Source organism: Oncorhynchus mykiss, chromosome 3 (genome assembly GCF_057628025.1).
Source record: "Oncorhynchus mykiss isolate SJ-2025 chromosome 3, ASM5762802v1, whole genome shotgun sequence".
Lineage (NCBI taxonomy): Eukaryota > Metazoa > Chordata > Actinopteri > Salmoniformes > Salmonidae > Oncorhynchus > Oncorhynchus mykiss.
Genome location: NC_143024.1, coordinates 12,211,686 through 12,225,000, shown reverse-complemented (window position 1 = coordinate 12,225,000; position 13,315 = coordinate 12,211,686). Strand labels below are relative to the sequence as shown.

The window sequence follows — 13,315 nt, the reverse complement described above, 5'->3', positions numbered from 1 at the left end:
GTCTGTAGACTGATGATGGTAGGGTGACGGCAGTAGTAATCTAGTCTGTAGACTGATGATGCTAGGGTGACAGCAGTAGTAATGCTAGTAATCTAGTCTGTAGACTGATGATGGTAGTAATCTAGTCTGTAGACTGATGATGGTAGGCTGATGACAGTAGTAATCTAGTCTGTAGACTGATGATGGTAGGCTGATGACAGTAGTAATCTAGTCTGCAGACTGATGATGTAGGCTGATGACAGTAGTAATCTAGTCTGTAGACTGATGATGGTAGGCTGATGACAGTAGTAATCTAGTCTGCAGACTGATGATGTAGGCTGATGACAGTAGTAATCTAGTCTGCAGACTGATGATGTAGGCTGATGACAGTAGTAATCTAGTCTGTAGACTGATGGTGTAGGCTGATGACAGTAGTAATCTAGTCTGTAGACTGATGGTGTAGGCTGATGACAGTAGTAATCTAGTCTGTAGACTGATGATGGTAGGCTGATGACAGTAGTAATCTAGTCTGTAGACTGATGGTGTAGGCTGATGACAGTAGTAATCTAGTCTGTAGACTGATGGTGTAGGCTGATGACAGTAGTAATCTAGTCTGTAGACTGATGGTGTAGGCTGATGACAGTAGTAATCTAGTCTGTAGACTGATGATGTAGGCTGATGACAGTAGTAATCTAGTCTGTAGACTGATGATGTAGGCTGATGACAGTAGTAATCTAGTCTGTAGACTGATGATGGTAGGCTGATGACAGTAGTAATCTAGTCTGTAGACTGATGATGTAGGCTGATGACAGTAGTAATCTAGTCAGTAGACTGATGATGGTAGTAATCTAGTCTGTAGACTGATGATGTAGGGTGATGACAGTAGTAATCTAGTCTGTAGACTGATGGTGTAGGCTGATGACAGTAGTAATCTAGTCTGTAGACTGATGATGTAGGCTGATGACAGTAGTAATCTAGTCTGTAGACTGATGATGTAGGCTGATGACAGTAGTAATCTAGTCTGTAGACTGATGATGGTAGGCTGATGACAGTAGTAATCTAGTCTGTAGACTGATGATGTAGGCTGATGACAGTAGTAATCTAGTCTGTAGACTGATGATGGTAGTAATCTAGTCTGTAGACTGATGATGTAGGGTGATGACAGTAGTAATCTAGTCTGTAGACTGATGGTGTAGGCTGATGACAGTAGTAATCTAGTCTGTAGACTGATGATGGTAGGCTGATGACAGTAGTAATCTAGTCTGTAGACTGATGATGGTAGTCTTTTGTCTACATGTTTTTCATCATGCCACGTATTCAAGTGATTGCAGCTATTTCCAAGAAGAGTCTACTTATAATAACTGTGATATGTGGTGTTGTTTTCCTACTGACCCTAGTTGATTGCACTGACTGTAAGTCTCTCTGGAGAAGAGTGTCTGCTACAGTACATGACTCAAATGTAAATGCACCAGACATGTTTATCATTCCATCCAGATACAGCGTTAAAAGCTTGTCCTCTTTCATCATCTGATTCCACATTGTAAATGAAAGGCATTTATTCACATTGTAGTATTCTTCAGGAATGCCAGGTTGATGAAGGTATTACTGAAACAAGTTGTACTTTTATAGTTACTGACGTAGAAGTGCACTTACTGGATGTATCCCAAATGGCACCCTATTCCCTATATAGTGCACTGGTCAAAAATAGTTCACTTATATAGGGAATAGGGAGGCATTTAGGAAGTATGGATAGTTACTGACATAAACCACTGCACTCAGTGACAGGAGGAATTTAGGACGTATGGATAGTTACTGACATAAAGCACTGCACTCAGTGACAGGAGGAATTTAGGACGTATGGATAGTGACTGACATAAACCACTGCACTCAGTGACAGGAGGAATTTAGGACGTATGGATAGTTACTGACATAAAGCACTGCACTCAGTGACAGGAGGAATTTAGGACGTATGGATAGTTACTGACATAAACCACTGCACTCAGTGACAGGAGGAATTTAGGAAGTATGGATAGTTACTGACATAAAGCACTGCACTCAGTGACAGGAGGAATTTAGGACGTATGGATAGTTACTGACATAAACCACTGCACTCAGTGACAGGAGGAATTTAGGACGTATGGATAGTTACTGACATAAACCACTGCACTCAGTGACAGGAGGAATTTAGGAAGTATGGATAGTTACTCACATAAACCACTGCACTCAGTGACAGGAGGAATTTAGGAAGTATGGATAGTTACTGACATAAAGCACTGCACTCAGTGACAGGAGGAATTTAGGAAGTATGGATAGTTACTGACATAAACCACTGCACTCAGTGACAGGAGGAATTTAGGAAGTATGGATAGTTACTCACATAAACCACTGCACTCAGTGACAGGAGGAATTTAGGAAGTATGGATAGTTACTGACATAAAGCACTGCACTCAGTGACAGGAGGAATTTAGGAAGTATGGATAGTTACTGACATAAACCACTGCACTCAGTGACAGGAGGAATTTAGGAAGTATGGATAGTTACTCACATAAACCACTGCACTCAGTGACAGGAGGAATTTAGGAAGTATGGATAGTTACTGACATAAAGCACTGCACTCAGTGACAGGAGGAATTTAGGACGTATGGATAGTTACTGACATAAAGCACTGCACTCAGTGACAGGAGGAATTTAGGAAGTATGGATAGTTACTGACATAAAGCACTGCACTCAGTGACAGGAGGAATTTAGGAAGTATGGATAGTTACTGACATAAACCACTGCACTCAGTGACAGGAGGAATTTAGGACGTATGGATAGTTACTGACATAAAGCACTGCACTCAGTGACAGGAGGAATTTTAAGACTTCTCTTGAAGATGTTTTGAATTATCTTGTATCTTTTCAGTTCTCTGCTTAATATAGAACACATCATTTTCTCTATCAGTCATTCCTTAAAATAAACTTCTTTTTTTTTTTTCTCTCTCTCTCTCTTTCTCTCTCTCTCTTTCTCTCTCTCTCTTTCCCTCTCTCCCTCTCCCTCTCCCTCTCCCTCTCCCTCTCTCTCTCTCTCTCTCTCTCTCTCTCTCTCCTATTTAATTCTATTTTATTCTATTCAGGCTTCTACATTTGACACCCCCAAAAAGGAAAAAAGACCCCCAAGGAAATGGCGGGGTTCTAAAAACTACGGCAAAGATGTGAAAACAACACTGCAGGTGCTGTAAAAGGAAACACAGTCAGTTGAAATGTTTGAATAGTCTCCTTTTAAAAAACCCTTTCACGTGGGTTAAGCCCAACGGAGACCTTCGGGTCGAAACGAGGGAACTGGGGGAACATTCATCAGTGTGTGGGTATCTGTTCTTTATTTCATGGATAGTTCACTTAACCTCACTTGCAACTTCTGTGCCTCAAAATGTGTGTATTCATCCACTATTTGGAAAATGGTAGATATCATTTCTGTTTGTCTGCTTCCTGTTCCTGTTCCATCCCAGGTTCCCAGTTGCATCTCATCTGGCTCCGTCCGTCTCCACGCCTCCAACCCCAACCTCTCTACTGCAGCCCTGGGGACTGCGAAGGCCTACCCTGAACCTCCCTATATGGACTCTCCTATAGACGTAGCCAAACTACAGGAGGACTTCTGCCGCGTCGCTAACAACCGTAAGTACTCTCTCTCTCTGTCTCCAACAACCAATAGCTCCTAATAGGAGATAGCGTCACTAACAACCATCTTTCATCTGTCATCTTTATTCGGATTAGCTGATGCCATGACGACAGCTAGTCTTCCTGGGGTCCTAAACACAACAACACAGAGACATAACAGACATGACGACAGCTAGTCTTCCTGGGGTCCTAAACACAACAACACAGAGACATAACAGACATGACGACAGCTAGTCTTCCTGGGGTCCTAAACACAACAACACAGAGACATAACAGACATGACGACAGCTAGTCTTCCTGGGGTCCTAAACACAACAACACAGAGACATAACAGATATGACGACAGCTAGTCTTCCTGGGGTCCTAAACACAACAACACAGAGACATAACAGACATGACGACAGCTAGTCTTCCTGGGGTCCTAAACACAACAACACAGAGACATAACAGACATGAGAATGTCCTCTGTCACAGACACCTAATAGATCTTAATAGGAGACACTTTGTTTTTGATTTAGTATGCCGCCACTTGCATTTTGTGTAATAACATTCTATAAAGTATGTGGACACCCACATACGCTTGTGGCTGAATGGAAGCATGTCCCCGCAGCAATGTGCCAACATCTAGTGGAAAGCCTTCCCAGAAGCATGAGGTGTTTCGACGAGCAGGTGTCCACATACTTTTGGCCATGTCGTGTACGTAATTCTTCAGAGATCGTCAGGTTGACAATTTAAATTGGGTTAAAATAGGAAATGGACGCTGTCGACTCATCTCCCTGAATTACATATTAACATAGAAACATTGTCTAAAAATGCTAATATGAAAATAGCCCATTGAGCAGAGATGAGGCAGAGAAGTGCTGATTGACTCTGAAGCATTCCATTAGTTCTTACAGCAGGCCATCAGTGGTGTCATCATAGTGTGCAATAGGGCTGCAGGCTTCTGGCATGCTAATAGAAACTCTATGTGTGTCTGTGCCATAACACAACTGATAGAGAGTGTTGATGTGAATGACAGGAGGGCAGTGATAACCTCTGATTGAGACTCAGGGGGTAAAATATCTCAATCAGATGCTCCCTCAGCTGAGCAGGAACCCCAGACTTCTACATTGTAGGTTCTCAGTTATTAATGGAGGAGACATCCTCTGAGGCCTTACACTGAATTATTGAAACCTAGCTAATTGTTGTTAAAGGAGTCATTATCTCTCTCTCTCTCTCTCTCTCGCTCTCTCTCTCTCTGCCCCCACCCACTCACTCACTCACTCGCTCTCTGTCTCTGTCTCTGTCTCTGTCTCTCTCTCTCTCTCTCTCTCTCTCTCTCTCTCTCTGCCCCCACCCACCCACCCACCCACTCACTCTCTCTCTCTCTCTCTCTCTCCCTCTCTCGCTCTCGCTCTCTGTCTCTCTCTCTCTCTCTCTCTCTCTCTCTCTCTCTCTCTCTCTTTCTCTCTCTCATTCTCTCAGTGCATGCCACCATGAAGTCAGCCCTGAGCGCTCTCACCTCTGAGAAGGAGAAGTTAAAACAGGTGCTGGACCACCAAGACACATGCCCCCCTACCTCTCCAGGGATTATGGGTCTGAAGAACGCTCTGTCCTCGGTAAGATCCCCTCCCACACCTCTCACTCTGTCACTGCACTGTAGGTCTTCAGTCAGGGAGAATAGACGTGTCTCTCCTTTTGACTTGCTATTGTACCCTGGTAGCCTGTCCTCCCACACCAGTGTCTGCTGACAAGCCTGTTACTGGGGATTACTGGCTGTGTGTACCCACCTGAACACACACAGTCTCACATTCAGTCCTGTAGTCAGGGCCTCCCTCTTTCCCCCCCTCTTTTACAGCCTTCCCCCCCTCTTTTATAGCCCCCCCTCTTTTATAGCCCCCCCTCTTCCCCCCCCCCCTTTTACAGCCTCCCCCTTCTTCCCCCCCCTCTTTTACAGCCTCCCCCCTCTTTTACAGCCCCCCCTCTTTCCCCCCTCTTTTACAGCTTCCCCCCTTCTTCCCCCCCTTTTACAGCCTCCTCCCTCTTTTACAGCCCCCCCCTCTTCCCCCCCTCTTTTACAGCCTCCCCCCCTCTTCCCCCCCTCTTTTACAGCCCCCCCCTCTTTTACAGCCTTCCCCCCTCTTTCCCTCCCTCTTTTACAGCCTCCCCCCCTCTTTTACAGCCTTCCCCCCCTCTTTCCCCCCTCTTTTACAGCCTTCCCCCCCCTATTTCCCCCCCTCTTTTACAGCCCCCCCCTCTTTCCCCCCCTTCTTTTACAGCCCCCCCTCTTTCCCCCCTCTTTTACAGCCTTCCCCCCTCTTCCACCCCCTCTTTTACAGCCTTCCCCCCCTCTTTTACAGCCTCCCCCCTCTTTCTCCCCTTCTTTTACATCCTTCCCCCCCTCTTTTCCCCCTCTTTTACAGCCTTCCCCCCTCTTTCCCCCCTCTTTTACAGCCTTCCCCCCCTCTTTCCCTCCCTCTTTTACAGCCTTCCCCCCCTCTTTCCCTCCCTCTTTTACAGCCTTTCCCCCCTCTTTTACAGCCTTCCCCCCTCTTTCCCTCCCTCTTTTACAGCCTTTCCCCCCTCTTTTACAGCCTCCCCCCCTCTTTCCCTCCCTCTTTTACAGCCTTTCCCCCCTCTTTTACAGCCTCCCCCCTTTTCCCTCCCTCTTTTACAGCCTTCCCCCCCTCTTTCCCACCTCTTGTACAGCCTCTCCCCCTCTTTCCCTCCCTCTTTTACAGCCTTCCCCCCCTCTTTCCCTCCCTCTTTCCATCCTCCCTCTTTTACAGCCTTCCCTCTTTCCCCCCCTCTTTTACAGCCTTCCCCCCCTCTTTCTCTCCCTCTTTTACAGCCTCCCCCCCTCTTTCCCCCCCTCTTTTACAGCCTCCCCCCTCTTTCCCCCCCTCTTTTATAGCCACCCCCCCCTCTTACCCTCCTTCTTTTACAACCTTCCTTCCTTCCCTCCCTCTTTTACAGCCTTCCTACCCTCCCTCTTTCCATCCTTTCCTCCCTCTGTCCTTCCTTCCTTCCTTCCTTACCTCCTTCCTTCCCCAGCTAGAGTTTATATTGTGGGTTTTAACATGATTGTGTTTCATATGTTTCAACCTCTGAGTTATTTATACTGGGAACTACCAGGAAGTAAGAAAACACTAGAGTTATTTATACTGAGACTCAGAGGACTACCAGGAAGTAAGAAAACACTAGAGTTATTTATACTGAGACTCAGAGGACTACCAGGTAGTAAGAAAACACTAGAGTTATTTATACTGAGACTCAGAGAACTACCAGGTAGTAAGAAAACACTAGAGTTATTTATACTGAGACTCAGAGGACTACCAGGAAGTAAGAAAACACTAGAGTTGTGTGACTGTGATGGGGTTTTCTTTTGCTGTTGTTTCCCTTGTGAAAGAGGTCTTCTGACCTCAATGAGAGAACCTGGTTCAAAACGTTTTTTTTAAAAGTTAACATTACAACAAACTGCAAGATGATATATTTTTCCCTTTGCACAATGCTCTGCACTACAAACGTGTCCATAGGCCTGCAGCTGTGCTTGGTTGGGGCATGTTCTCCTCTCCTCCGCTCCTGCCTGCATGTGCTACTATAGATATAGAATGAATAGAACGTGGTTCCCCAGTCATGTCAGCGATGGCATAATGGGTGGACTGGCAGCCATTGCAGGTGAACCCCTATGGGTACGCAGGACGTACGAGTAGGAAGTAAAAGCAGGATTCAACTCAACGGGCATTAGAAAATATTAGAAGGGCCACCACACGTTCAGGCTGCTACACAGACTCTATGGAGTCTCTAGTCTAGAGCTTCAACTGGAAAATATTAGAAGGCTGCTACACAGACTCTATGGAGTCTCTAGTCTAGAGCTTCAACTAGAAAATATTAGAAGGCTGCTACACAGACTCTATGGAGTCTCTAGTCTAGAGCTTCAACTGGAAAATATTAGAAGGCTGCTACACAGACTCTATGGAGTCTCTAGTCTAGAGCTTCAACTGGAAAATATTAGAAGGCTGCTACACAGACTCTATGGAGTCTCTAGTCTAGAGCTTCAACTAGAAAATATTAGAAGGCTGCTACACAGACTCTATGGAGTCTCTAGTCTAGAGCTTCAACTGGAAAATATTAGAAGGCTGCTACACAGACTCTATGGAGTCTCTAGTCTAGAGCTTCAACTGGAAAATATTAGAAGGCTGCTACACAGACTCTATGGAGTCTCTAGTCTAGAGCTTCAACTAGAAAATATTAGAAGGCTGCTACACAGACTCTATGGAGTCTCTAGTCTAGAGCTTCAACTAGAAAATATTAGAAGGCTGCTACACAGACTCTATGGAGTCTCTAGTCTAGAGCTTCAACTGGAAAATATTAGAAGGCTGCTACACAGACTCTATGGAGTCTCTAGTCTAGAGCTTCAACTGGAAAATATTAGAAGGCTGCTACACAGACTCTATGGAGTCTCTAGTCTAGAGCTTCAACTAGAAAATATTAGAAGGCTGCTACACAGACTCTATGGAGTCTCTAGTCTAGAGCTTCAACTGTGTTTCAGAGTAGTTTTAAACTCTAAATGGTTAAATGAGTGAAAAATAGATGTCATTGTTGCACTGTTGCAATAGTTTGTGAGTGGGCAACATATATTATCATCTGAAATTGACATGTTGAATAATTTTGCCATGTAAAATGATTGTATATTTCCCTAATGGGGACAGTTTGTGTTACTACCTTACACAAGCTGGCATTTTCACCCCATAAAATTGAGTGGAATTACACATCCTTTTTACCTCAGATTGGTGATGTTAGTATAAAAGTTTACAGTCATCACGATGACATAAGATTGATTGCTTGAAACGGATCAATATCTTTGGTTTTGAACCATTGCAACTTCCTTTAAACTGCACACAGAGACATTAAAAAGGGATCCAAGAGTTCATCTAACTCTGGGGAAGTAGATAAACGGCTTCATTACCAAAATCCAGAAGTATCCTTTTAAGTTAACTTCCCTTTTTCGTGATGGCAGCCTCCAAAATAATCAACATCCGATGTTCTAAAATGTAGATATAAGCCTTATGCAAGTTCTCATCTAGTCAACCATGTGCAGTGGGGCAAAAAAGTATTTAGTCAGCCACCAATTGTGCAAGTTCTCCCACTTAAAAATATTTTTTTAAGTGGGTGAATAATTTGCAAAATAAATTCATAAAAAATCTTACAATGTGATTTTCTGGATTTTTTTTTCTCATTTTGTCTGTTATAGTTGAAGTGTACCTATGATGAAAATTACAGGCCTTTCTCATCTTTTTAAGTGGGAGAACTTGCACAATTGGTGGCTGACTAAATACTTTTTTGCCCCACTGTATTTATGGTTAACACTTGCATCTGTGTCCATAGCAACGCCCCTCTGGTCACTACTCATCGGCTAAAAAAAAAGCCTTGTGGGTTTTCTGGCGCCTCTGCAAAATAAATATTGTACCACTCAAACGTTTGGACACACCTACTCATTCAAAAGTGGCTAGTTTGAAGAATCTGAAATATAAAATATGTTTTGATTTGTTTAACACTATTTTGGTTACTACATGATTCCATATGTGATATTTCATAGTTGTAATGTCTTCACTATTATTCTACAATGTGGAAAATAGTACAAATAAAGAACAACCCTGGAATGAGTGTACAAACTTTAGACTGGTACTGTATGTTTTTAAATAAGTACATACAGTACCAGTCCCCTAACCCTACCACCCCTCCCCTAATTGGAGTAAACTAATGTACAACAACATTTAGGCTTCTACTTCCAGCTTATACATACTATATACATTTTACTGACACAGTATATTTTACATTAGTGTTTTTTTGTTTGTTTTTTCCCCCTACAAGATCTTGCATCTGCAATCCCGCTCTTAACCCTTAAAGGGGATTTTTCGATCTTAAAGGGGCCTTTTTCAGTCAACCACTAACCACACATTTTTCCTTACCCTTTCTTAAAGCACAGGCTCCTGCGAGCCGTGACGCAAGTTGCCCCTAACCCCCGAAGAGGGTGTGGGTTCCAATACCAAATGATATGAGCATTATCTCATAATGATCCGAGCCCCCTATCAATCTGGTTACCTCTCCTCCTTTAAGGAAGAGTCTGACCTGGGGATATTCAATGTCCATTATTTCTCTCAATGTTCAACCTCCTCTGTGCTCCGTTTGTGAGTTTAAGTGAAACTTCTTCATGGGTGTGTGTGAGATTAGGGCCTTCCTGTCAGCACTTCCTGCCCACGCTCTATGCTTGCTAAAAATTACTCTGAAAACTAGGCCTAAACCAACTTACTCTGACAGTAGCTAGCTAGCCAATTGATACAACTTGTTTTCTCTAGATGTATACTAATGTTCAGAAGTTTGGGGCCACTTAGAAATGTCCTTATTTTTTAAAGAAAAGCTATTTTTTTGTCCATTAAAATAAAATAAAATAGATCATAAATACAGTGTAGACATTGTTAATATTGTAAATTACTATTGTAGCTGGAAACGGCAGATTTTTCTGCCGTTTCCAGCTGGATGAAGGCATTTGTGGGTGAAGGCTTTTCAATGTGAGAAATTGCCAAGAAACTGAAGATCTCGTACAACGCTGTGTACCACTTCCTTCACAGAACAGCGCAAACTGGCGCTAACCAGAATAGAAAGAGGAGTGGTAGGCCCTGGTGCACAACTGAGCAAGAGGACAAGTACATTAGAGTGTCTAGTTTGAGAAACAAGTCCTCAACTGGCAGCTTCATTTAAATATTACCCACAAAACACCAGTCTCAACGTCAACAGTGAAGAGGCGACTCTGGGATGCTGGCCTTCTAGGGAGAGTTGCAAAGAAGAAGCCATATCTCAGACTGGCCAATAAAAATAAAAGATTAAGATGGGCAAAAGAACACAGACAATGGACAGAGGAACTTTGCCTAGAAGGCCAGCATCCCGGAGTCGCCTCTTCACTGTTGACGTTGAGACTGGTGTTTTGTGGGTACTATTTAATGAAGCTGCCAGTTGAGGACTTGTGAGGCGTCTGTTTCTCAAACTTGACAAAAGCTAAATCTGGAGACTTATATCTCCCTCACTAACTATAAGCATCAGCTGTCAGAGCAGCTTACCGATCACTGCACCTGTACACAGCCCATCTGTAAATAGCCCACCCAACTACCTCATCCCCATATTGTTATTATTTTTTTTGTTGCTATTTTACACCCCAGTATCTCTACTTGCACATCATCATTTGCAGATCTATCACTCCAGTGTTAATTGCTAAATTGTAATTATTTCGCCACTATGGCCTATTTATTGCCTTACCTCCCTAATCTTACTACATTGGCACACACTGTATATAGATTTTTCTATTGTGTTATTGACTGTACGTTTGTTTATTCCACGTGTAACTCTGTGTTTTGTTTTTGTCGCACTGCTTTGCTTTATCTTGGCCAGGTCGCAGTTGTAAATGAGAACTTGTTCTCAACTGGCCTATCTGGTGAAATAAAAAATAAAAATAAATAATAATGGGCCTCTGTACGCCTATGTAGATATTCAATAAACCACCCAGCTACAATAGTCATTTACAACATTAACAATGTCTACACTGTATTTCTGATCTATTTAATGTTATTTTAATGGACAAAAAATGTGCTTTTCTTTCAAAATCAAGGACATTTTTAAGTGACCCCAAACATTTGAACGATAGTGTATGTTAGCTAGCTAAGTCAGCAATGTCATGAATACATCTCCTATCTTCTGTCAACATCAGGATACGATTTGAGCGCACTAGTTAGCTCCAAAAGTGGTGATAGCTTTGACTGCATGCTGACAGTGAATTCAGAGATATTCAGTAGCCAGGACAAACATTATTTTCGCGATTGAACCAAAATCATAAAAATCAATAAATCATATCACGTTTTTTGGCTCATTCAGTCGTTTTTACCTGATACAGTAGAATCCTGTTGAAAAATGATAAAAGTACCATTTATAGTCCTAAAACATACATTTAAAATGAAACTGTTGCTGCTTCCTGTTGTCATGGTTTTTTGATTGACGGCCGAGTGTCAAAACACCGGTTTTAGATGTTCAAATTCATAATAAATATGTCTTTTGTAGATATTTTCTGGTAATAGTTGACTAAGGTTTATGCAACATACTGGCCGTCTATTCCTCTTCTTTCTTGGATAATCAGTTTGCTGAAATAAGTCAGGATATTTTGAAGATCAATACATAAAAGTTACTCCCGACACACACGTGTCACACTTGTATTCAGATGACTTGTAATTTTGCTAAATCAGTGCCTTATAAACTGCTCACGTGCCAATATTTACCAAGCTGTCTCACTCAAGACACACATTGATTAGCTTGTTCTACTGTAATCAAATAGCTTGTGCTAATGAATCCCTCACATTGATATTGAATTGAAATGAATGGAACTGGGACAATAAGCAGCGACGACATTGCAGCGTCTTCTAACAGACAAACCTCTAGGAACTTTGGTGTCCTACATCTACCTGACGTTAGATGACAACCAGTCATAGCCGTAGTATACTGGATGAAGCACACTCACAGATTTTATAACAATTACATATATGTCTCACTATCTTTAACCATGGAGAGAGTTTTAAAATGTTACTAAACACAAGTCAACCATGCGCTCTAGACTAGTTTCCATAGTGACTGTGCAGCAGCCTGAACATTTGACTTCCCTACATTCAGTGGCTAGCTACACTACGAAAATAATCGTACCGCGTTTCCGTGAAGCAATCGTAGTGACAGCCCACCACAACAAACCCAAGAGTTTCCTGATTAGCAAGGGTTAGTGTATGTTTCATTTCATTGTGTATTAGAAACACAGTTTGAGATCGTTGTGAGGGGATTTCACCAGTGGTTGAATGGGGAATTGGTCTTGCCGGGAAAATGTTGTCCGAGGTTGCAACAGTAAACAAGGGGGGCGGGGCTTAGAGGGTAAGAGGTTCCAAGCCCATTCTATTCATTCTATTTCTATGTGTGCTGTTGCTGCAGGGAGGGAGGTGTTGTCTCGGCAACCGAAGAACTTTGCTTGTTTCAGCAAGGAGCAACAAAAAGTTACATCAAGTTATCGCAGAAACGGACTCAACCACAATAGTGCCTGGTAATCCCGTCTTCAGTCAGCTGTTTGTTCCATTTATTTATAACGATTTTGACGGTTATTTCATTTATTCATGACGGTCTTCATCCATAACCTCCAGCCCTAATGGCATATCAGTGTCTGGAAGGAAGTGACATTGTATTTTGTTCGATGTCTTGCCTCTCTAAGTCACTCTTGAAAGACACCTCTGTTCTTAACCACTCCTACTACTGATGAGGCAGGTCTCATCTTGTTTGGGTCTTCTCAGAGCTTATTGGGGAGACATTTCTAGGCACCTCATCACATCTTCCCCACAGCTGTGTGTTCATACAGCACCTGTTTTCAGTACATGATCAATCCATTGACACAATCTATAAGTGGTTGGCTGTATTTGTGCAGAATCACATTTCAAACATTTTTATTTTTGAATTGGTAGAAACAGAAGTATTGTGGAAAATGTTTGATAGAAAATGTTTGATTTAGTGGGGGAAAAAAGTAGGAATCATACCAATCAGTAGAGATAAGTGGTGTTTTGGTGTCCCAGGGTCATATTAACTTTGCACCAAACAGAAGATAACAGACTGCAACACGGAGGACG

At 42.7% G+C, this 13,315-nt stretch overlaps 1 protein-coding gene across 2 annotated transcripts in view; it reads left to right on the top strand.

Annotated features, from left to right (window-relative positions):
- Positions 1 to 13,315, top strand: part of LOC149984364 (oxysterol-binding protein-related protein 3-like) — a 124,592-nt gene that overhangs the window by 79,574 nt on the left and 31,703 nt on the right. For both annotated transcript variants that reach the window (XM_090220941.1, XM_090220932.1), the window contains exons 9-11: positions 3,095 to 3,190; positions 3,467 to 3,632; positions 5,100 to 5,233. In XM_090220941.1, the coding sequence (XP_090077067.1) occupies positions 3,095 to 3,190; positions 3,467 to 3,632; positions 5,100 to 5,233 (396 nt within the window). The remainder of the gene's footprint in view (positions 1 to 3,094; positions 3,191 to 3,466; positions 3,633 to 5,099; positions 5,234 to 13,315) is intronic.